This window comes from Crotalus tigris, unplaced genomic scaffold (genome assembly GCF_016545835.1).
Source record: "Crotalus tigris isolate CLP2741 ecotype Arizona unplaced genomic scaffold, ASM1654583v1 scf7180000018016.4438896, whole genome shotgun sequence".
NCBI classification, from domain to species: domain Eukaryota; kingdom Metazoa; phylum Chordata; class Lepidosauria; order Squamata; family Viperidae; genus Crotalus; species Crotalus tigris.
The window spans coordinates 2607615-2632619 of record NW_024096778.1 but is presented as its reverse complement, the minus strand read 5'-3'; the positions used below and the strand labels follow the sequence as shown (position 1 = coordinate 2632619).

The 25005-nt window shown below is 38.0% G+C and overlaps 1 protein-coding gene across 4 annotated transcripts in view; it reads left to right on the top strand.

Annotated features, from left to right (window-relative positions):
• The first annotated feature begins 2812 nt into the window (after positions 1-2812).
• The window catches only part of FAM135A (family with sequence similarity 135 member A), a 53831-nt gene continuing 31638 nt past the window's right edge, over positions 2813-25005 (top strand). Inside the window, exons 1-6 of one of the 4 annotated variants that reach the window (XM_039346717.1) lie at positions 2813-3283; positions 13966-14047; positions 15670-15794; positions 17163-17242; positions 18492-18631; positions 20581-20651. In XM_039346717.1, coding sequence (XP_039202651.1) covers positions 15718-15794; positions 17163-17242; positions 18492-18631; positions 20581-20651 — 368 coding nt within the window. In that variant the 5' untranslated portion in view covers positions 2813-3283; positions 13966-14047; positions 15670-15717. Of the gene's footprint in view, positions 3284-3326; positions 3929-13965; positions 14048-15669; positions 15795-17162; positions 17243-18491; positions 18632-20580; positions 20652-25005 lie in introns of those variants that run through there. The other 3 variants (XM_039346718.1, XM_039346714.1, XM_039346716.1) reach the window with 3 other exon arrangements.

Below are 25005 nucleotides of genomic sequence, written 5' to 3'. Positions count from 1 at the left end.
TTCAAAGGAATGTCAGGGAACTCTTCCTTACAACAAGAATAGTTTGATAGCGAAATGTCACCCAGAGATATGGTGAGCTCCTATTCATCGAATGCATGGAAGCAGAGGCTGGACAACCATCAGGGCCAGGCTATTTGCGAGACTGCCTACTACCTCATAGTTCCCTACGTCCGGTTAGATCCCACAGGCTGGGCCTCCTTCAGGCCCGTCGGCCAAGCAGTGCCATTTGGCGGGGCCGCGGAGGAGGGCCTTCTCTGTGATGGCGCCCACGCTTTGGAATCAGCTCCCCCCGGAGATTAGGACCGCTCCCACCCTGTTGGTCTTTCGTAAGCTACTTAAGACCTGGCTTTTCCGGTAGGCCTGGGGTTTATAAAACCTTACCCCTGGATGATTGTTTTTGTATTGTTGTTTTGTTATGTTTTATGTGTTTTTTTTATTGTTAGCCGCCCAGAGTCCTTTGGGAGTGGGGCGGCTTATAAATTTTAAAAATAAAATAAAATAAAATAAATCTTTATGAAATGCTTTGATCTGGATTCCTGTATTGAGAAACCAATTGGATTTGATGGTCAAAATGGCCTCTTCAATTCTTATACTTGCTTAAAAATAAACTCCATTGATACTTTGAATATCAGTTTCATATAAATATGCATAGAATTGCAGATGTGCCAATGTGAAAAGTGGCTATGAAAAGGCAAATAGACTCTGTTTTGAAGATTAATGATGAAAAGGTAATCTAAAGAGAAATTGTTATTTATCACCATGTTTTATCACATATGCTTTTTTTTAATGAGCTGAGCTAGATCCAGAATTTGTCACCCCAAAATTAAAATGCTTTTTCCATTCATTGAAGGAACAAGATGATTAAATTGTTTATGTTGTAATTCTTATTTGGTATTTCTGTATCTGTTTTGGAAGATAAGACGATCTTCCAGCCACTGAGGCAGATTATATTGGTAACCAAAGAAAGAGGAGAAAATCAACTATCACATTCACCTTTTTAGTCAGCAGGAATATTCTTGGTATAACACTGCTTTGATAGCTTTTCTTTTTGTGGAAGGGGAAAAAAACTGAATCTCACCTGAATTTAACAGTGAGAATCAACAATTATTCTGAAATGAGCTTTTAAAAAATGAAACAAGCATATTATTTACACTAAATTTGAAACAAGCAATTTGTTTCACGTTAGTTTGCAAAAAATGCTGCATAATCTTTCAGGATGAATTTGTTGTAATTAACGTATGTTTTATCATGTTTCTTATTTCTAATGTTAGTTCTCTTACATGCCACTTTTTAATTTATTGTAACCAAAATTTGTTTTATTTTTATTATCCCACCTTTCCAGCTTTTAGATACAAAGCTTCAAAGCAGGAATGCCACAATAACAAAGTATTTCTCTTGTTCCTATGCTTTTTCCCCCTACAGAAGTATGACAGTGAAACACAGGTATCACACAATAGGTAAAAACTCAGTGTTCCAATATCTACTATGGTTCAATCCAGATCAGGTTACTGCCTTTGCTTTGATTTTCTACATGTCACAAGCAAACAGGAAGTGTATGTCAATGGTGATTAAAGTAAGAGATGACTGGTAAAGCATTGAAAAAATAGTGTAGCGTGAGTCTTCCCACATGATAAGCCATACATTAGGCATGAACCATAAGCTGAGTGCACACAATACACCAAGTCTGAAATTACAAAATACAGTGACTGAGTTCACACAGCACATCAAACCATTATTTAATGTGCACAAGTGTTTTGAATAGAATCAAACAACAGATGACTGATTATTTTGTATGGAGACAAAAACTCTCATTGAAGCCAATGTCACTTTTTCAATTAAAACAAAAGCAGAGTGGTATTGTTCAAACTCACTCTTTTGTCTAAAAATTTCTGTTTAGCTCACGTGATTTCCATTAAAAAAAATCTATGCATATGTTTGGTCCGAACTGGTGGTAGCTAATTATAACATATAACAAAGATCTTGGAACCAGAAAAAAAAAGATCCCATTTACAGTATTTATATCAGAATGAGACAATATTTATATAGCCAAGTCATAAAAAACTGAAGAACTGAAATATAGGAATTGAGGGAACCTACAATATATTGTTTAAACTGAAGTACAAATTCACTGAAACACCTTGATTGGCTTTTCCAAAGCGTCTTTGAATTGGCTTTCCAAAGTGTCACTACTATAAAATCAATCACACTTTGAATACACTTTGAAGACCAATAAGTACATCCTCTTAAACTTATTCCATCTCAATTATTCACTTTACGTTATGTCATTCCCAAGGACACAATTGGAACAAATTCACAATTGGAACAAATTTACACTGGTCATCACAAATCTTTTTCAATGAAAGCTCCAGTTTCTATGATGAACTTCTGTTTGCATAATTTTTAACTCAACATGGTGCTTATCATTTTTCACTATATTTTTCCTATATCCGTTATTTTAGCTGCAAACTTTGGAGGAATGCAAAAGCAAGTCACTATTTCTCAACTTATTTGTAGTAATATGAAGAAGTTGTACGGTTGTACGGTTTCTGAAATAACATACTTGATTTGCCATGAGCATGCTAACATACCCATATTAACATAACTAAAATTACTATGCGATACTCTTTCATAATGATGTGCAACTACTGTGCTATTAAAAAAAAAACTATCTGCAAGCCTTCTGAACAGCTCGAAATACACACATAAGCCAGAACTTCAGTTTTGGAAATTGAAGTTTACTCATTCCCATTAAAAAATTATGAGGTAATACCACACTCTTTATCTGCCACAGGTTTTTTTTTTTTTTTGGTACTACATCTTGATTAGATAAACTGCTGGTTATTTGAGGGCCACATTCCTAGAGCTTTTTTTATTCAAGATAATAAGCCTTTGAAGAAAGGGCTGGACTCTTGCTCCTGAGATTAGCTGGCTTTCTAGCGATACCTAGGCAAATCGCCCTGCCTTTTTTGAAACCTTTTGCGAATTCACCTCCCTGTTTTTCATACGCCCGCGACTCCCGGGACAACTTGGGGATTCGCTTTAAGGCTAGATTATGCTATATGTTTAATTTATGTTGCTTTCGGGGTCTTTTCACGCCGCGAAGCTCCAAGGAGACAGCGTTCTCTCTTGAAAGACTTGGTGAGATAAAACCTGCTATAAACTGAGGGTGTAAACTGGCTTAGAGAGCTACGGCGGTTGACGGCTGCTCGAAGCCGCGGCGGCGGCAACTGCCTGCTTCTTCAGCCCTCCCAGGAATTCATCGGGAGGAGAAACTTCCGGCCAGGTAAGTAAAAAGCTCCCCGCCCCTTCATCCTTCAGCATCCCCGGAGACAGACGGTAGCGGTGGAAGAAGACGTGCTCCAGAGGGTCCCTCAGAAAGCGTCGGCCTGGCAGCGCCTTCTGTTTTCCCCGCTTTTTTCTGTTTTGCTCGCCGGCCAGAGGCAGCAGCAGTCCCCTCGGGCTGGCTCCAGCGGTCCCGCGCACAGCCCAGCAGGGGGCGCTCCAGCCGGGAAGGCGGGGGGAACCGCCGCGGCGAGCTCTCCTGTTCCAGCTCGAGCTCCGGGAAAGCGGGAGCGGCGGCGAGGGCAGTCGCGAGCCCGGCGCCCAGGGAGCTCCCCCGCCTCCCCCCGGGATGCCGCACTCGCTCCGGAGCGTCGCCTGCGGGGCATAACTTGGGCGCTCCCTGCCGGCCCTGACGGTGCACGCCGCCTTTTCTCTCCCGCCCTGGTCGTTGGGTGGCTGGCTGGTTGGTGGTGGTGGCGGCGGCTCGTAACTCTCTTCCCCAACACACGGGCCGCTCGGCCGGGAAAGTGGGGAGGACCGGCGTCGGATGTTCGCGTTACGCTACGCCGGTGCTGTGGTTGAGGCCTGGGCTCGTCTTCAAAGGGGAGCCAGCCAGCAGATCCGGAAGAGGTGAGGAGACGGGCAGGTGGGTGCCGCTCCCGGCCAGCAGGCAGCCTGTTTTTTTTGCCGCTCTTTCCAGTCGGTCGGCGGGGCCCAGGTGGGAAACTCGAACAGAAAAGGCTGTTATTGCTGAGGAAGAGGGCCGTCCCTTTCCTCTTGCACGAAGGCAGAGGCAGCCTGCGCGAAGACATTGGGGGCTTCGCCAAGGGGGTCCCCAAAAGATAAAAAGTGATTTTTTTTAAAAAAAAATGATCTGGGCTTTCGAGTGAAAGAAGTCAAGCCTGGTAATTCAGTCCCAACTGGGTCGTGGCGTTTCCCTTAAAGTAAGGGAGCAAAGCTTGGGGTTTTCTCTCTCTCTGTGTTCCCTTTTAGTTTCTGGCCGTATTTTATTTGTAAATCTCAAAAGAGATCCCAGGAAACTCTCCCCGGATTCCTCTTCGCCCTCCCTTCGTACTCGAGAGTACTGAAATGTCCTTTGGCTTTTTGCCCTGTTTGAAATAGTTTTTTCTCATTTCTGTGTAGTTCAAGCAGACCAACCGAGGTTGCCCGTTGCATTACACCTTTTCCATCGTCTTCGAAAACCTGGTGTTGCTAACTAAAGAGCTCTTTCCCTTTGATTTCATGGGGTTTCGAGGTTGTATTTGTTCTTACTATTTTTAAAGCTGGAATAGAAGGGAAAAACCTCTCCAGCTCAATGCATTGTGCTATATAACAGATATAACTTTGGTATTACCTGGTATTTGCTTTCCTAAAGACATCTACTGTTTTTTCCAGACTTTAGAAATATACATTCTTCACATTCCTAGGATAATAGTTCCCACTATAATAGTTCCCACTATTATCCTAGGTCCCTAGGACCTTAAAACCTGTCCTAACATATAAAAGTGTTATTTTAAGGGCTGTATCTACTTGTATCTACAACTTAGTTGTTATCTTGATTTGTTTTACCCAAGCATATAATTTATTTATTTAAAAATTTATGTGGCTGTCCAACTCATGGTGATTCCTGGTGGCTTACAGATAACTTCCTGTGACCTTAAAAATGCCATTCTCATACTTATATAATTTAAATTAATTTAAACCTTTTACCATTTTTCTTTAATGTTGATTTATATTGATTGACAATAACCTCAAAATGATCTTTTCCAGAAGTCTTTAGAAATGATCTCCCTATAACTGTGTGGTTTCATCGTTTGGGCAAAGATGAGTTGTGGATGTAACTGTTGTAGATTAATAAAGTCTCCCCCCACACACACAGACAGACTGTTTTCAGAGGGATGGCTATGTTGCATCTTGTGATATTTCAGACTAACAGGTTTATTATAGCATAAGTTTTTGTTGAACATTTTTTTCTTCCTAGCATTTTCCTGCAAGTATTAGGTCCTTATACATTTCAAAGTTTCACAGTGGTACAAGATTGTTGCACATGCTTTTTTTTGACAGTATAATCTAGTTTATTTTGATATCAGTCCTTATTGTATCTATGCCACAATATATTGTAAGTTGTAAAGTTATGAGTGACCATCACATCAGAATTGTAAACAGGGCTGGGAACTGATTTCCATTCACTACTTAGACTTGTTGTGGCTTAGTTCATCCAAACTAATAGGCTATTATTGATAATAATAATCGGCACACTGAATGCCATATACTGAAAAATCTTGGCTTGCACATTGACAAAATTTTCATCTGTCAATTTCAAAAGGCCATCTTGCTTGGATCCGCACATATACTGATACATTACGACATCCTAGGTTCATGGGAAAACCTTGATGTATAATAATGCCAACACCAGTTAAAGAACTGGCAGCTATGATTTCACATTCTCTTGAACAATAATAATAATAGTAATATATTAAATTTGTATGCCATGCTTGCTTTGAAGTCACTGTTTGGAATAAAGAAAAAGCAAACCATAATCTGATATTAGACATAAGCCAATAATAATTTATAAGAAATTTCCCATTTCATCACAATGAGCAAAAATAATTTTAGTAAAAAAGACAGTAAAAAAATCTTAAAATACAGTAAATTATCTCTTCTTTTCATATCTCATATCTATAAATAAAGTCCACTAGGATTATCAGAAATAACATATCTGTTTTAACTTTGATCAAATAAACTTTATATTTCTTTTACATATAATAATCTTCATCTTTAAGATGTCCAGTGTAGCATATTTTCCCATATCATTCTTATAGCTTGTCACTTTTAAAACCACTTTCAATTCAGTCTCTGTCTTATTCTTCTTCCATAATATCTTTTAAACTATCTTTTATGGCAAACATCCTTAAAATTTACTTGGAGATCCATTGTTCACAAACAACTCTCAATATGTCCAATGTGACGGACAATTTTACTCCATTTTGTACGAATAAATCAAATTTAATTGTTCTTTAATTATAATCTTTAATTCCTTGTTGCTCCCTCTAGTGTTCAGCTTTCAAAATCGCAACTTTTTTTAAATTCAAAACAACAGTGTTTTCCCACAGGAAACATTCTTATGATTAATTTCAAAATCCCATTTTAAATTTTCTTTTTTTCCTCTTTATGAATTTAAATTATAACTTTGTTTTTAGTAACATCATATTATCCAGCCACAAGTTAAAGCCAGAGAAGTAAATTTCCAGATAGGTTAAGTTGTGCTCAGGGACTTGAAGAAACTGTGGAGAAATTTTTACATTAACTAAATCCTCCAACATAAAACATTAAAATAATAAAGGTTAACATTATTAATATTTTATTTATTTCATTAATCATTAAAATTGACTTAAAATTAACAAACATAGCAAGGGAAGGAGTGAGATACAGGATGGAGGTGGAGTCTTATCTCAATCCATTAACCACCTCCAGTATAACACGCCCCTATCAGACCCCCAGGCCAATTGGCAAAGCCAGGTTTCCAGGCCCTTTTGGAAGGCCAACAAGGTGCTATGTCAAGAGGCACAATGTTCCAAAGGGCAGGAGCCATGACAGAAAAGACTCTTCTCCTAGACCCTGCCAGCCAAACTTCCTTGACTGATGGGATCCTTCAGCATGCCCTTCCACCTGCCCCATGTGGGTGGGGTAGGCCAATTCATTGGGGTGAGACAGTTATTCAGGTTACCTGGACCCATGCCATAAACGGCTTTAAAGGTAATAACCACACCTTGAATTGGGCCTGGAAGCAAACTGGCAACCGGTGCAGCTTGCGCAATAGCAATGTAATGATCACCCAAGTAGTCCTAAGAACTGGCCTTGCAACTGCATTCTGTACCCACTATAGCTTCCAACACTCCAAGGGTAACTCGTGTAGAGAGTGTTGCAGTAGTCCAGAATATATAAAAACACCAGGAATCCTATTAACCCTTATTTGGGAAAACATCCAGGTTTTCAAGGTCTTTTGGGACTGCCATCATGGTGTATGGATTTCTGGGGGGGGGGGCTCATTTCAGAGAACAGGTCCTATCACAGAGAAAGAACACACCCAATGTGCCAGATTATATTGGCCAGACAGAAACTATGAGGAAAATCCCTGGGCCTAGCTAGTTCCAAAAGCCACAAACATTCAGTTTTGGTAGGATTGAGATGTTTTTCCTGGCCTTAGGAAAAGCACAGTAATTTTTCTGGGTTTTGTGGCCTATGGTAAATAGCTGTAAATATGACTCTTCCCCTTAAGTAAAACTGGCCAAGCACTGTCAGGTGCTTTGTCTGGAGCTATTATTTCTCTTTGCTAGAAGTGACCTTACAAAGTAGAGATTGTATGGACTGCCTGTTTTGTGTCCTGTAGCATGCCTCTAGATCAGGCATCCCCAGTCTGTAGACCAGCACCAAGCTACGGCATGCCAGTAACTTTGCTGCACAAACAAGCGAAGCTCCATCCATGGAATGCAGGCAGCATGGAAAACCACACCCATTCTAGTTCGCGGAAAAACCCTTCTCCATGGAACTGGTCCATGATGTCCAAAAGGTTGCAGGCCACTGCTCTAGATGTCAAGGAATTTTTAAATGACAGTGCTGATGTCATAGTACAAAAAATAGGTACAGCTAGAAACAAAAAAAGAAAATTGAAATGCATGTTAAACTTATTTTTAATTAGTTCATGTGATTTTGTTGATTTATTAAACAGTTGACTGCTCAATGATTTAACAGTTATTACATTAAGAATTACAGGAATTTGGTAATTATATGGGAATTATATAAAAGGTTTTCAGGAATTGCATGCAGTCATGGGCCTCAGTTTTGTCTATATATGTTCACAGACATAACTTGGAAAGATGAATGATATATTCAGGATGTCTGACCATTCTCTATTACCTGCTATTCATTTCTATAAGTTATGTCCTACAAAACAAAATCTATTTCTTTCTTTTAGAACACTTAGGATTATAAAGGAGGAAAAAGTTTATTGAATACAACATTTTTTCTCTCTCTCTCCATCTTTCTATTTGCTCGTGTTTGTAATTTTGTTTTAATAGATAGTGTTTTCAGAGTGTAAATTGAGAAATCTGCTTAGAAGATGTGTAGCTATATAAATGATTAAAATAACTAAATAAATAATCGGGGATTATTCAGGGAGAAAATAATGGTGAATAAAACTTTCCTTTAAAACATCCTTTGATGTTACCAATTTTATTCTGCCACTCATAGCCATTGAAATAGAATTAAATGACTTTTGAACTTTATACTTAGTTTATGAAAAACAGTGGAGAAGTAGGAATGATATGAATGTGTGTTTAGAACATATTACAAAATCATCTGGGCTGCATTAGATTTTAATGATAGAACACAGGAGTTTCATGATGAAGAAGCATAGAATAAGATGCTAGGAAGACATAATTTGTTAAAACTACTGCTTTTTTCCATGTTCACATAGTTGGCCAAGGCTATAAAATTCTATATTAGACTGTAAACTATCAAAATATGGAGTCTGGATAAGCTAATACAGTTCTTTTCAGATTTAATAAGTAAATAGCTGATTATATTTTTAATCAACTATGTGAAGGTTCTAATGCTTTTGTTCATTTATTCCTTATTCATGTATCATAAAATTTGATTTTTTTTCATAATAGCCATCATCTCTCTAATAGAATGAGATGTTCCTGCTTGGGAACATAATTATTTTCTAATGGAAATATGATTATTTTTCAGTTTGTTTTTAACTTTTACAGCAGAAATATTTGCACAAGGACCTATATACCCTTTGAGCCTTATGTGAGAAATTATAGTAGTAGCTTATATGGTATAAGATCAGAATTGTACAAGCAGTAAAAGTCTCTGTAACTCTGTATGGAGGCAAAAGTTGGTTTTTGAAGAGGCAGAATACAAAGGGAGTTGAGGCTTTTGAATTTTATTGTTGGGGAAGACTCCTAAATATACTATGGACAGCCATAAAAGCAAACAAATGCACCATTGAATAAATCAACCCAGTTCTTACTCAAGGCACAAATTATTAAGCTCAAATTAACCTACTTCAGAGATACTATGTGAATACCTAGTTCTCTGGAAAAGGTTCTAATGCTGGAAAAAATGAAAGATGAAATGAGTATGACCTTAGAATAAAATAACTAAGTGAATTAATACCAGTAATAATATGGTAATAGGGCATTTTTTTCCTGGGTGAATTTCCTGGTAAAATGACAAGAAAGCAATATCTGTTTTTATACCATAGCAGCCATACTTACTATCCTATGTTGAGACTATGCTGTCTAGTGCAGTGTATTTCACTTACACCTTGCAAGAAAGATTAAATCATGAACTTTGGCCAGTATGCGAGAGTAGAGTTTTTCCATCCATCCATCCATCCACTACACCAGTCAAACTGATTCTGCAGTGTACAATTCTTGAAAATCAATAATTTGGATTAAAAATAGAAAAATAAAAGCATTATCAGATTTTGAGATAATCAAAATCACTGTAAAAAAGAGAGATCACAATACAACTGTACATAAATCAGGAATATAAGCATTCAGCACTCCCCCTCAGTTAACTCTGTTCAAAGGAATAGTCCACAACTCTGCCTTCAAGGTTTAAGGGCACAACTACCGTAGGACTTTACAAACTTCCAAGAATCAGGAGGTGCATTCTGGAGACTTATTTTTGAAAATGGATGCCCCATCTACATAAAAATCCAGTGTACAAAACACTGCTATAGCCTTTTTAGTAAAGAGTTCTTACATTTATAAATGATCTCCAGGAGGAAAGTATTTGAAATTGCATGAATAAAATGCTTCAAGGTTACTACTAAGGAGAAAAATGAAGGCTGTTAGTTTACTTCAGATTTTAATCTCCATAGATGATATTATCCCGAAAGTCAAAAATGCAAATGATCTGCAAGCTGTAGTAATAAAAATCAAGGAGAACAGTGAACAAATGAGACTAATATTAAATACAAAAATTAATGGCAACAGGTTGAACAACCAACCTTAGAATTGGCAACAAGGATATCAAAGTAGTGGGATAATTTTTAGAACCAAACAGTAAAGGAAGAAGCAGTCAAGAAATACATTGCAAAATAGCTCACAATAAAGCAGCCACGAAGGCAGTGGCAAAGATATTAAAATGCTGTGATTGTGCCTATACCTACAAAAATCGGAAATGTGCAAGCATGGTATTTAACTATGGAAGTGAAAATTGGAATTTAAAGAAGAGTATTGACACTTTTGATCTTTGGTGTTGAAGAAAACTCCTGAGAATATCAGCAAAGAAAACAAAGCTATGGCTCATTGAACAAATCAACCCAGAGTTTTCTCTTGAGGCTCAAATGACCAGATTCAAATTATCATACTTTGGATGATCCCTTATGCAAAGTTTCTAATGCTGGGAATGGTGGAAGGAAAGAGAAGAAGATGACTAGCAGCATGGTGAATGGACTCAGTTATAGCGTTATTAAGTGCTTCTTTGGGAGACTTGGAAAAATTGGATAGGGATGGATTGTCGTGGAGGAAAGCTATGTGGTTACTAAGAATTAACAATTACTCGATGGCATATAATCAATTTAAAAAACATTAAGATCTGAAATAAAATACATTTAAAGGTTTAGGGCAACAAAGTTTTCCATTTTCCCTTTTCTTTTTATTATGAACTTTGATTGTTTCATAAAAGGATACTTTGCATAATCACCAGGCTGTCATATAGATAATATTTATGGAATTGAAAAACAATTGTGTACTCTCTATGGCTATGGGGTTTTTTTCTATTTGGCTTATGTGCAGCTATGTCTTAATAGTTTAAAACTATTAAAACTCTCACATACTGGCCCTACTTTTGGGGTATAACATACTGTTAACAAGAAACAGGAATGATCCATGAATGAGCATTGGATTCTAAGTTCCATTCTTTCCTTCACAGTAGGAAGAATGAGATTCTATAGCAAAGTTAGTTTAATACTGGTGTGTATGATTTGACTGTCCTACATAGGAACTTGGCATTGCTACTGTCTTCTACACAGCTATATTTCAAAGAATGTATAATACTACTAAGCTTAGTCTCTAAAAAGAGTTCCTATCAGTGCTGAAGTAAATTTCAAACAGAGTTTGATATGATTTTCATGGCAGGATTGTACATATAACTTAGCTCCTTAAGTCATATAAATCTGTTAGTATGGTGCAAGCCTCTTGCAGGAGCCTAAGCCTTTCTTTGTATCTTGTTTTGCTTCTATACCCATTAAGTTGTTTAGCTTTCACAAGCAATGACAGTACGGTAAATCTGAAACTTGCCACCATTTGTTTAATAGCAACTGCTCAAAGTTACAAGAGTGCTGAAAAAAGTGACTTATGACCAGTTGTCACACATAAATATCATTGCAGTGTCCCTGCGGTCACATGATTGTGATTCAGGTGCTTGGCAATTCTCATACATTTGCAGCAGTTGCAGTGTCCTGGGGTCACTTGATTGCCATTTGCAATGGCTTCCAACAAGCAAAGTCAAAGGAGATCAGCAGGAAAGATCACAAATGGAAATCAAATGAAATGTCACTTAATGACTATGGTGATTTACTTAACAACCACAGGTATATGGCAGGTAGTAATGAGAACACTTATAGGATAACTTATTTGAGAGCAGCCATATTTTTCATCATTGAAATTTATTGAATGGGAAAAAGGACCAACCTGTTTTCTATCTATGATGCTGTGTGTTGTCGTGCGGGGTGGGTCAGTTATATATATATCTATAGATATAGATGTTTTTAAATTTTTGGATTGCTAACAAAGAATTAAGGGAGACTGGAATAGCTATTTCGAGCCAATTAGCTCTCAGCAGCCAGACATATCCTTATGAGATTTGAACCTGGGCTGCTTGTAGGTTAGGCAGCTATGTTAACCTCTAGGCCACAGGCTCTTTCTCACTTTGTCAGCTGTGTCAGGGAGGGAAGAGAACAGGGGAAGAGAATTACCTTGAGTGTTTTTTGATGCACCTTGTCGGCCCAAATATGGGAGGAAGAAATCTATTTGGGCCGACAGGGTGCATCAGAATAAATTAAACCAAAGGATAGATTATGACTTCATCTCAATACAAACTGCAGCAATTTATTTTCCAGTGAAGAAACAAATTTGGTGTGTTATTGAAATAAAGAGGGTTATTTAGTAAGCAGTCAACATCTTGTTTGTCACAACTATAAGGTGTTACATCTTTGCTTGTTAGCTTTTTGTTTATTTGTAGTTGTTGGGACTCTTGGAACAGTATAGTAAAGCAATAATTGTATCACTGCTCTCCACTGGACACTGCAGAATGCTGTATAAATACCATTTTTCAATTTTCAGAAAAGCAATTTATACCAATAACCTTTATAATTTAAAAATCACTTTCTATGCCTTCTTTTTTCCCATACTCACAAATACCCCAACTTAGTTCTTGTTAAGTTATTAAATATAAGGAATATTATTTAATGAAATCCCAGAATTCTATCTGAGAAAACTATAGAATTATTCTATATTAAACAATTATTTTGTTTCAGTAGAAACATGATTAGCATATGATATGACCCAGTCATTCATTTCTTAAAAGCTCTGAAACTGCTACATTAGTATGCTGATGTTGGAGAAGGTAAAGGAAAAAAAATGTTTGAAGATGGTTATTTTGCTCCTTAACTCCCCCTTAAGGACTAAAATTCCCACTCTACCCCATGACCTCTTGCCACTAGCAGCCCCAGGTGGAGCGAAAAGATTATATAGTCCCCCAGGCTAGAAAAAAGTTATTTATCCCTGTCTTGCTCTCGGCTTATCTTAATTAGCCAGGCAATCCTTGCAAATGCTAGTTGCTTTTCTTACCTAGTGAACTGAAAATGTATCTTAAATACCTTATTGTGCATTTAATAATTTAAAAACAATATAGATGTTCTAAATCAATTAAAATAACAACTAAAATGCTCAGACTGTATTCCAAAATGCTTCTCTTATAAGTTTGTCAATAGTTACAATACTGTTTATCTTACAGATGAAAATATTTTTTTCCTTGATAAAGCACAGTATGAAAAGAATCAGTTGCATGGGATTCAAAGAATACATATAAAACAGAGATGTATTTTCTTTGTGACAAGGGAACAGAAACCAGCCTAAACCAATTTAGTAGTTGCACATTGCTCTAAATCATAGGACATTGAACAGTCAACATATAAATGATTTAAAAAATAAGATTTAAAGAAATAAAAAGCTATAATAAAGACACAACATTAAAACATATTTTTAAATAATAAGATTTTTAATTTGCTCTAAAATTAAGTATCACCTATTAGATTATTTTTTCTTCCTGCATTTAATCCTAATAAATTAATGCGGTTTTTACAAAATATTCCTGACTTGTTGGTTTCATTTCAAATGTTATGCTTTTTTTAGGCATTCACTTTCAAAGTAAAGGTAATGTTTTCCTCTGTCGAGTCATATTCAACTCTCGGGGGCGGTGCTCATCTCCATTTCTTAGCTGAGGGAGCCAGCGTTGTCCAAAGATGCTTCCATGGTCATGAGGCCAGCATGACTGTATGCCAAAGCATACAGAATACTATTAACATTTTGTTTTATTCTGATGAGAAAACCCAGAAATAGATTGGATTTAGTTATTCCATAATTTGCTTTCTTTTCCATGCAGAGTAAGCAGAATGGTTTTGCAAAAATGAGGAACTGGAAGACTGCTTGTTACCTTCATTAAAATGGATTATTTATTATTAAAGGTAAAGACAAAGCTTAATCTTTTAGCAATATTGTAAATGCATACCTGTAAGGTTTTCTATGTTAAGTCTCACTCTTACCACATTGTAATAAAGAGTTCGAAAATCTATATTCACTCCCAAGTCGATGGATTTATGAAAGAAATAATTTTCTGTCTTCTTGTATGATCTTTAACGCTTTATACTAAATTAAATGCATTAAACAAAATATTAAGTATTGTAAGGAGGAGTAAATATTGTGTTACTGACCAAAGGGAACTGCAGGTATACAGCTTTGATCAGACTGATTACTAACAAAGAAAGGCTTGAAATTTGGCACTTCCACTCTTAATACTTCTGAACATGGCCAAACATGCTTGAACTTTACTGGACTGTGTTTATTTCTTTATAATTTTACTTTTTATTCTACACATGTTTGGATACAACAGTGTCTGACTGATCCTGCTTTGGCTCTAATGTGATTGATATTGCATTATTTGAATTATTGGAAAAGATTATATCAAATGCTCATTAGTAAGCTAAAAAGTGTGCTTTGGGTTGCTATGTTTATTGAGAGCACGTACTCTGATTCAGTTTATTTTAAAGCATAATAAGCAAAATAAATGAATAAGTGTCCACTTTGGACATTATGTTAAATTATGTCGTAAGCTCATATACAATATGAGTAATAGTGAGCCTTGAACTTACACACTTGCCTACTTTCCCCTGGCTCAGCCAAGAAGAACTTGAGAGAGTTTTGGTTGCCAGAATTATAAAATTATATGACTAATGGTTTGTTTGAATAAAACAGTGTTTAAATGAAAGATCTTTTTTAGTTTGGATGTGATGAAAAATAAATTGATCACTTTTTTCATCATAAACACACTAGAGTAAGAGAGCCAAAAGGTGGATGCTGATGATAGCCTGACTGCTAAATTGGGTTTTACTGTTACATCCAAAATAGGTTAAAATAAGCAATCCTCATTATCTGCATTCAGAAAATCAGGGCACTCATCAAGTGAGTGTACAAGTTAAACATAATTTTGCTGACATTGCTCAAATTACTTTTCTGCAGATATTTGCTTGTTCAGCATAATTGTGTTTAGAAGTCCTGCCTCACAGGAAGGCTAAAACCTACAGGTGTAGTATGCATGACAGTTTTCTTCTGCAGACATTCACAAAAATGTCAACAGAAGAAAGATGTTGTTTGGCGGGGTGTCTTAATCAGAGTGTTTCTGTGGAGCTCTAGCTTTCAAGACACCGTAATAGGCCCTTGTTGTGAAATTGCAACTCAGTTTTAAAGTTTTATATCTGTCACTGAAAAGAAATAAAATGTATTTTCTTTGCTATAGAATCTAATGCAGCAGACTTAGCTATTTTAAGCATAAGTAAAGATTAAATAACATTTTTGTAGCCAAATTCATTGAATTTGCCAATTTAAATAGACATTTTTTTCAACTGCTTCCTTCTCCCCTGTCATATAACATTAAAAAGTGATTCTAAAATGGCTGTGAAGCTTAAGAATTTAGTTTTTTTATTACAAAAAACAGATAATGAATTAGTAGAAATCATATTTATGAATGATATATACGAATATGAGAGTCATTTATGAGTCATGTCAATTGTCTTCTTTTCCTTCTTTTCAGTAATTAAGTTCCTTGCAACTGTTCTATAGCTCCTCCATCTACATAAAAATGAGCGAAGTGCAAGCAATGGTAGAATTCTCTGTGGAGCTCCACAAATTTTATAATGTGGATTTGTTTCAAAGAGGGTGAGTTATGTTTCCTACCATACAATAAATGCTATAAATTCTGATTGGTATTACTGCAGAAGTCTTTGTATAGGGAGATTTATTGTGTGTTTTAATGCATATCTTGAGATAAAAAGTAGTTGAGGATATGGATCTTACCTTGATAAATGTTACTTTTATATAAGAAAAGCTAAGTTGTTTGAATCATCTTTTTGAATTGATAGACGAGAAAGAGAGCGGGATTGAAAATATTATTATTTTAAAAAGGATATTAACATTTGACATTTGTAACTTTGAATCTGTGAGGATTTTAAATTACAATGATAAGGAACATAAACACCTTGATATTTAGGTTTCTGTGACATTTATAAATATGAATTAATAAAGTTGTGGCTTAGAGTTTCCTCAAAAGGCTTTAAAGGTTTTTGTTTATGGTTTCTGTTGTTTATGATACAGCAGTTTTGTAATCAGTATCTTCATTCCGAATCTCATTTGTATACATATTGCTATTCTTTTTCATGTCCCAAAGAAAGGAATTTCTTTATGGCTGTTGTTTTCCTGAAAAATGAAATAAATATTCATTACATCACGCTAAAGCATTGAAAATTAACATATCTTCACATGTCCTTTTCTTGTTCTTTGAATGCAGAAATTTCCATGTTAAAATTTATTAAATTCTAAAGATGATTTAGACTCAGTTTGGTGTCATGGTTAAAAGTACTAGACTAGGAATGGGAAAACTTAAGTTCTAATCCTCTCTCGGGCATAAACGTATGTGAATGACTTTGGGCCAGTTAATCTCTTTCAGCATTAGAAAGAATGTATTAGCAAACCAGTTCTGAAAATGTTGCCAAGAGCACTTGGATGCCTAGAAGTGAGGGTTGATATTAAGGACCAAAACTACAACATAGAAGAATTACTATACATTGTAAAAATTTATATTCCTATTTTCGCTTTGCTTACAAAGTTACAACCTACCTGAAAGAGGGAATTTATGACTGGATCTAAAATTCTGAAGGTCAGAGAACCCCACTGCAAATTTGTGCTAGCACTTTGGGTGCTCAGCAACGTAACTGTATTTACAGCCATTTGCAGCATCCCATGATCACATAACTATGTGTTTTATGACACCTTTACCCAAAACTTTACTTTTGGTTTCTAGCAAAATTGCACCATAGTGAACAATGGGTTCACTTAATGTGCATAGAATTTTCAGCCGCAATCTTTGTACTTTCCATGTATAATTTGTTCACTTTTGTAATTTTTACATTATTCTTATATGTTCTGTAAATCATATTGAAAACCATATTAGTTTAAAGTTGTAAAGTGTTTAAAAGGTGAACATATCATAAACAGAATAATTCCAGAAATATTCTTTCTGTCTTGAAGATTCTATCAAATTCGTACATCTATGAAAATTTCTCCAAGAATACCACACAAAATTGAAGCAAGCTTATTACGTGCAACTAGTAAGCATAAATATTTCATTAATATTTAAGCTTTATAATTGCTGTTTAATAGTACTTTTATTAAAAAGGCATCAGCTTATTAACATTACATTATATATTAAATAGTTTTAGTGAATTGATCTTAATATTTACGAGAAATTTGAGCATATGTGCATTTTAAGGTTTCTGAAGAAATGAAAAAAAAAATAGAGAAAAATGGTCAAAATTGTATTTGCAGTTATCTTTTTATTGTTCTTTGTTGTGAAATTGTATAGAACAGGGGTGTCGAACTTGTAATCCATGGCCCGGTACAGGGCCACGGCCTGTTGGTCACTGGGAATGGGAATGGCTGGCGTGCCTGCACTCCCCACTTATGCTAGTGCCACCACGTGGGTGCTAGCTGCCCCGTTTGCACATGCATGGGAACGCTAGCGTGGCCACCAGCATCACACAGGTGCTAGTGGCCCGCAGGCGCCAGCACTGCCACAGGTGTGCACAGCTCACAGGCACATGTGTGTGGGTGCTAGTTCCACCGCCGTGTGTGTGCCCATTTGTTCATGTGCGTGCATATACATTTCCCTGCTCCTCCATTTCCCTCCAGGCCGCCAACCGGGAAAGATTGGGGAGCTCTGGTGGAAGATTGACTAGATTTTGTTAAAAATTCATTAAAGGAATTTTTACAATTATATGAAAGTCACTTTGAATTCAAAATGTTTGTATGTGTTTTAGACTTTACAAATATGTTTCTTCCACAGTATTCCATTATGATAGTATTTTAAACTTGGAATACTTTTAGAATAGTTGGAAAAAATATCAGCATACTGATCAGTAAGTTTGAACAATCTTTTTTTATGTCAAAAGAGTAAGCCGTTTTAAACTTGGAACATTTTGAATTTAAAATGTGTTTCTAGAATTTCTCTTCAGACCATATTAGAAATATTAATATTGCTGGATTTAACAATGGTTTAAGAAGTTCCTAAAGATATTATGAACACTTGCCATGCACACATATATTCCCACAGACATTTACAACAATGGCTGCCTTGATTTTTAAGGTGTGCTCTGGTTCTGTTCCTTAATGCATCAACATCAGATGTTCATGTTTTTGAATGGCTGTATATTAACTATATTATATGATAATGGTAAAGAATTTATTACAATAAATATAGCTGTTTGGAAAAAATCTTTTAAAAAAAATCTCAGTTATCAGTTTGTGAATAGCAATAAATTTTTAGCCATGATGACTGCTTGCCAATGTTCTTGTTTTCAGGTGCTGATCTTGCCTTCCCAGCTTCTGTCCATGACAATGTAGTCTGCAGTAAAACATTTCAGATTCTCTACAAAAATGAAGAGGTCTGTGTGAACGATGCAATGATCTTCAAAATTAAAATGCTATTGGATGAAAGAAAGGTAATACTGGCATCTGCTTAACTAATGTTTTATATATATATAATTCTGTATGGGTGGCTGCCAAGAATGTAAGAAAAGCCCTGGTGAATGAAGACTAATATATTCCAAAATTCTGTGTACGTCAGTAGACAACCAAAGCATTCAAGAAGTTCAGAGCCGTTAGATGAGTGGGAAGAAGACAGATATTTCAAATCAATAAGTATTATCCCACTGGATGTAGCACCTCAGTGCTATGTCTTTGCAAAGAAACAGCAAGCCAAGATTCTACAGAAATTGGGATGACCTGATGATATCATCCTACCCAGCATATACAATGTTCCTGTATATATGTATAAGCATATAATTTTGGGAATACTGTAGACAACATTTTATAATTTACCAGAATGTCAACATCTTGGCTAGCCCACCTCTATAGCAGGATCTTTTCAGAGTTCTTTATCAAGACTTGATGAAAAAGAATAAGATTAGGGTGAGAAATGTGAATTGTTTTTCCCCTTTAGAATTTAATTTATTTTCATGGTTCATAAGGCAAAGACATTTTTAGTCTCTTATTCATAGGTACTAAGTGAACTGGTGTAGAGTGTTCTCCTAAATGATAACAGAGAAATGTCCAAATGACTAGAATGTCACTTTCTCTCTGATTCTAAGCATCGCATTATACGTAGTCCTTGACTCATAACCACAATTGGTACCAGAATTTTAGTAAGAAAGCAATGTGGTCAAAAAGTGAGGTGTCACATGACTGCTCCGCTTAACAACCACAATCTGGGCAATCCCCATTGCTATCGTTAAGTGATTTTTACTGCTCATTAGCTGACTACCTACCTTAATCCAAACCATTCCAGGCTTGGTCCCTCCCATCTACAAACATTAGAAAAGGCAGGGACTCTCCCTACCCACCTACCTCCTCCCCATTTATACCCATTTGGCCTCCTGTAAACATTGATTTTTGGCAAATTTCATACATTGCCAATTTGCCATTGCAAATTTCATACATTGCTAGGGACATTTGACTGCATTTCATTGGAAGTTCAGACCAGGTCATAAATATCTTTGGGGGGGGGGTCCATCATAACTTTGATTGCTAAATATCTTGGGGGGGGGGTCCATCATAACTTTGGTTGCTTATTGACAAGTCATAAGTCAAGTACTACCCGATAGTTAATAAAAACTTCATTAATATAAATTGCATAATTAATCTTATTCTGTTTATATGATTGAGAAGCTGAATGTTTAGCTATGATACCATCAGCCGCAGTTGGGGGAGTGCACACCCTTCTTTTTTTTCTTTGAAAACCTAAAAAGGCTAGAACCAAAAGTGCAAATTAGCCTTCAGAGCATGGCTTCCCAGCTATTGTTGGATCCATTCCCTTCATTATCTCTAGAGAATATTTTATCTTTGCAGTCACAGCTCAGTAAGAAGAATTGAGATGTTTAGTACATGTTGTTTCAGATCCAGTTATCAAGACAATTGTTCATCTGCCTTTTATTTTTCTTTGGTATTCTCGACTGTTTATCCAATGGTCCAAATTACCTGCCAGTATTGACAATTTGGTTCTGTCAGCATGGAGTGAGAATGACTAGTCCCATGCCATGCATCTTAGTTGTAAATGATTTATGTTCCCTGGCAAGCAAGCAAAAAAACAAAGCCCTGGATTATTGAAGCAGACAGAGTAGTATGCTATTTATATAGAACTTTAAAACACATAGGTCCATTTTGTACAAATATTTACTCAGTGTTTTAAATTGCACTAATAACATTTAAAAGCATTGTTGTTTGCTTTGCTCTCTGCTGCTTTATACTGCATAGAAAACTCTTATATGAAAGTATTTTAGTGTATTTTAAACAACTTTGTAATTATGAGCAAATAAAGAGAAATATATAAATATTGTGTCTTTCAACATGAGAATGCATGGTAAATCATAGTTTGTGTAACTTATTTTCCTAGATTGAAGAATCTCTTAATGAAATGAATTTCCTACTATCTTTAGATCTGCACTTCACAGATACAGATTATTCGTAAGTTCAAAGCTAAGTTACATATTGGTCTTAATACAATTACATTAAATATTTATATTTTTCATCTGGAGTTCTATGTGGCACCTTATGTACATTAGTTCTGTGTGCATCAGTGTATGCATGGAATTTTTTTTGGGGGGGGGTCACTGTTCATGTAAAGTTGTAAGCATTGAACTCATTCTTGTATTAACCTGCCCTTAATATTGAAATAAGAGGAAAGTCAGTGGTTGTGTATTTTTGTTTCATTATGAGATTTTAATTTTTAATTCAAAAATACTGCCTAGATTGGGCTACATAAAATGATATAAATTGTAAAAATTATTGTGATTAAATAGATATATCAAAGCCAAATTAAGGATTTTATAGTTATTAGTTCTGGGATTGCCTTATTTGCTTACATTTGATTTTGTTATTATATACTTTGTATGCCTATGTGTAAACACAGTTCCACATATTTTATATTTGATATTACAGTATACATTATAATTGTGTATATGATGTCATATTGCTTCTCCAGCATGATGAGTGTAGAATCCACCGGATGGGTTATTTCAGCCTTCCTGCTTAGATAGACTAGGTCAGAACTTTGGCCACGCCTCCCTCAGGGTGTGTCTTCCCAGTTTTGAATTAGTCTCGTGCTCAGCAAGGCGCAGAAATTTTGGCTCCTTAACTAGACTAAGTTAATTGCATTTATTTCAAACTATTTAAATCTAATTAGTTTAATCCTTCTTTTAGTTATTTAAAGTGTAGTGTTTCCTTAGTTTTCTGCTGCAATTGAGATCAAATTGGCAGAGATTTAAATTCTAAATTTAAAACGGGCCTTCCGACTTCGAGCCTTCCAGGCTCCTGTGAAGAAGGCTGCAGGTTTTTTTTCTTCGAGCGGGGGTTTTTCCACCGCCAATCAGACGGAACAGCGGAGCGCGGACCAACCTACCAGCTGGCCCTTGGAGATCGGACTCGCTCGGGACTCAGGCAGTTCGGAGGATTCCCTCCTGGCTTCGTCGCAAAGAGGCTCCTCTTCGCTGCAGGACTCAGATCGCAGGGGAGACTGCGCAACTAATAACAAGTTCCTTCCGTGGCTGGGGGAGAGTGCTTATTTAAATTGCTGTTCCTTGAGGTTATTGCCCTAACAGAGAGGTTGATTCCCTCCATTCCTTCCTTTTGGTGTCTTTTAGCTTTCTCAGAGGCTCGGAACAGGTGCGGCCGCCATTTTGACCGTGTGCACAGGATGTGGTCGCCACTTTGAGAGGGTTATTGTGGGTGGCCGCCATTTTGAGTGTGACTTTAGATGCTGCCGCCATTTTGAGTGTGTCCATAGGCACAGAAGCACAATCTGTGGAGACCTTGTGTTCCTCTTAAAGACATTGAGGCCTGCCATATTCACTACTGGTCTGTGTTTCCAGGTCTCTGACCGGGGGGGGGGGGGAGTTTTACAGCTTTGTTTCATACGAATCACAGATTTTATTCTGCCCTATATTGGAAGTATTGTTCAAATTACTTATTGGTGGTTCTGTCACTTATCCTTATTCTGGTGTGAGTGAGCGAAGGGGAACTGTTTAGACCACCTGTTCCACATAGAGAGTGGCATTTGTCACTGGCCTAGACAGGCAGTTCTAGGGAGCTGTCTGGCTGTCCTTGCCATTGTTGTCGTGCAGAGCGAGGATCGGTTTTCCATCTCTGTCAACCAGGTCTGCATGTTGGGTTCCCCCCACTTCTGGATATCTCCTACCCGGATTATCTAGACTGCAATGGCAGACAGTTCCTCGCCCCAGGCATCACAGGGCTCTGGTATTCCCCCCTGTACAAACAAAGCGCAGATCTACTGATTGATACCAGAGCCCTGTGATTGCCCCAGGCATCACAGGGCTCTGGTATTCCCCCTGCACAAACAAAGTGCAGATCTACTACGGGGGGGAAGAAAAAGGCCCAAACAAAACACCTCTCTACCAAAGAGCTCCTCAAAGTCAGCCGAGCGAGAGGCTTCGAGGAGACATTTGACACTGGAAAGGAATTCTCCAAAGCCCAAAGGCTCAGGTCCAGTGAAGCTGAAGTGGTTTTCCCCGCTCCATTGGACAGTCCTGCATCTGAGCTTCCATTTGCACCTTCTCGTGATGTTCCAAGGGCTTGGTCTCCTCAGGGGGAAACTGTGCAGGCTGGTCTCCCTCGCTCCTCATCATCATCTTCTCATCATGGCCCTGAGGCCACGTTTATTCCAGCCAAGGCTGGTGCTAGTTATGTGAAACAAGGGGATAGGTGGTCACCTGAGTTTCAGTCCTTCATGCACAATGCATTTATGCAATTCATGTCTTCTAGGGGACAGCAGCCCTTTCAACCACCACCACCTCCTTCTATACCTCCTTCTCAGGCGGCATGTACCACTATTCCCGGTTCAGGGGTTTCCGAGACTTCTTCCCAGCTAGGGGAAGAGGGGTCTGTTGACCTGGAGATAGCTGTCATACCCATGTCAGAAGATGAGGCAGCGCCTGAACAGGCGCCAACTTCGGGGCTATTTGACCTTCTCTTTTCAGGTCTCTACTGTTAAAGACCATTACCACCATTAACCTCACTTCGGTATAGGAGGAGAAACCTTCTACCTCCGCCAATCAAGAATCTAATCCTTTGTTCGCGGAACAGGTGGTGGAGGATAAGCAGATTCCCTGTCCACAGGTTTTCCGCACTACAGTGGAGAAGCAGTCATCCCTGGCCACTCTGCTTTCCCCTAATAGTACAGAAAAGAAACTGTTCAATGTGTCTTCTTTATTTGCTTCCCTCTTGGAGGTACCTTCAGTTGATACTCCTCTGGCTTCTTTGTTTTCCACATCTGCTATTCCAGGGGATATGGCTGAGGCCCTGAAAGCAGAGGAAAAGAAGTTTGAACTCTCTCTTTGCCGAGCGCACCAGGCTTTGGCATGGGCGATAAAGGCCCTGACTTCATCCTCTTTCTTCGCCAGGGCATCGATCATGTGGCTTCGTGAGCTTCAGACACTTGTTCCACCGGATCAGATTCGAACACATCAGACACTAGGGAAGCTAGTAACCGCTTCAGAGTACGTGGCAGATGCTTCTCTTCATTCGACCAGGTACTCTGCCAGATCCATTGCAGCTACGGTTGCCTCTCGTAGGCTACTATGGCTAAAACAGTGGAGAACGGATTTGAAATCAAAGTGGTGCTTATCCACATCCAAATATAGCGGTACACAGTTGTTCGAGCCAATCCTTGAACCGCATATTATTGAGGGCAAGGATAAACGTAAGATTTTGCACACCCCTCCAAACAGTCTGATAGACGGCCCCAACAGGAGTTCCATAGGCAGGTCTTCTGTCCCAGCGGTTCCTGGGAGTGGAGACAGCCCTTTCGGGCAAGGCAGTCCTGGGATTGGTCAAGAGGCTCACGATCCTTTTCCCCCAGACAGGATCGTCCGCAAGACTGCCAAAACATGGGAGCCAAGGGCCAATTTCAATCTAAACGCCCCTTCTGGGGATCAGGCGGTTGCCCGTATAGGCGGTCCAAGTGACGCCAAGGAGGACTCTCCCATCGGGGGTCATCTGGTGCTATTCAGCGACACTTGGGAGACAACCACCACAGACTCCTGGATAAGAGAAACCGTCAAGTACGGTCTCATCCTAGAGTTCTACTCTACTCCCCAGACCGCTTCATTCAGTGTCCAGTGTCAAGAAACGCAAGCAAAGCAAAATTGGTAGTCACGGCCATCTCTCATCTGTTAGACATCAAGGCCATAGAACCAGTACCACGGGATCAGGAAGGAAAGGGGTTTTATTCCATCCTGTTTGTGGTCCCCAAAACCTCAGGAGGATGGAGGGCGATACTGGACTTAAAGGGTCTAAATTACTTCTTAACCTACAGGAGGTTCAAGATGCAGACCCTAAGGTCCATTCTCGCCAGTATCAGGAAAGGGGATTTCCTCTCATCCATAGATCTAACAGAGGCGTACCTACACATCCCGATACTCCCAGAACACGGCAGGTTCCTCCGGTTTTACTACGCACACCGGCATTACCAATACAGAGCTCTTCCCTTCGGTCTATCCTCAGCTCCAAGGGTTTTCACAAAAATTTTGGCAGTCTTGGCGGCTCACCTCAGGCTGAGGCTGGTGCATGTGCAATGCTATCTAGACGACATCCTAGTTCAGTTCCTTCCAGTCGGCCCAGTCAGACCTCGAGGTCACAATACATACACTTCAGGCTCACAGGTTCTCAATGAACTTCAAGAAGAGTCACACAATCCCCACAAAGCGCCTCCTACATCTGGGGGCGATCATAGATTTGGACCTTTGCAAGGTCTATCTTTCACATGAACGTCGGGTCAGCATACGAAAACTGGTACATCAGGTTC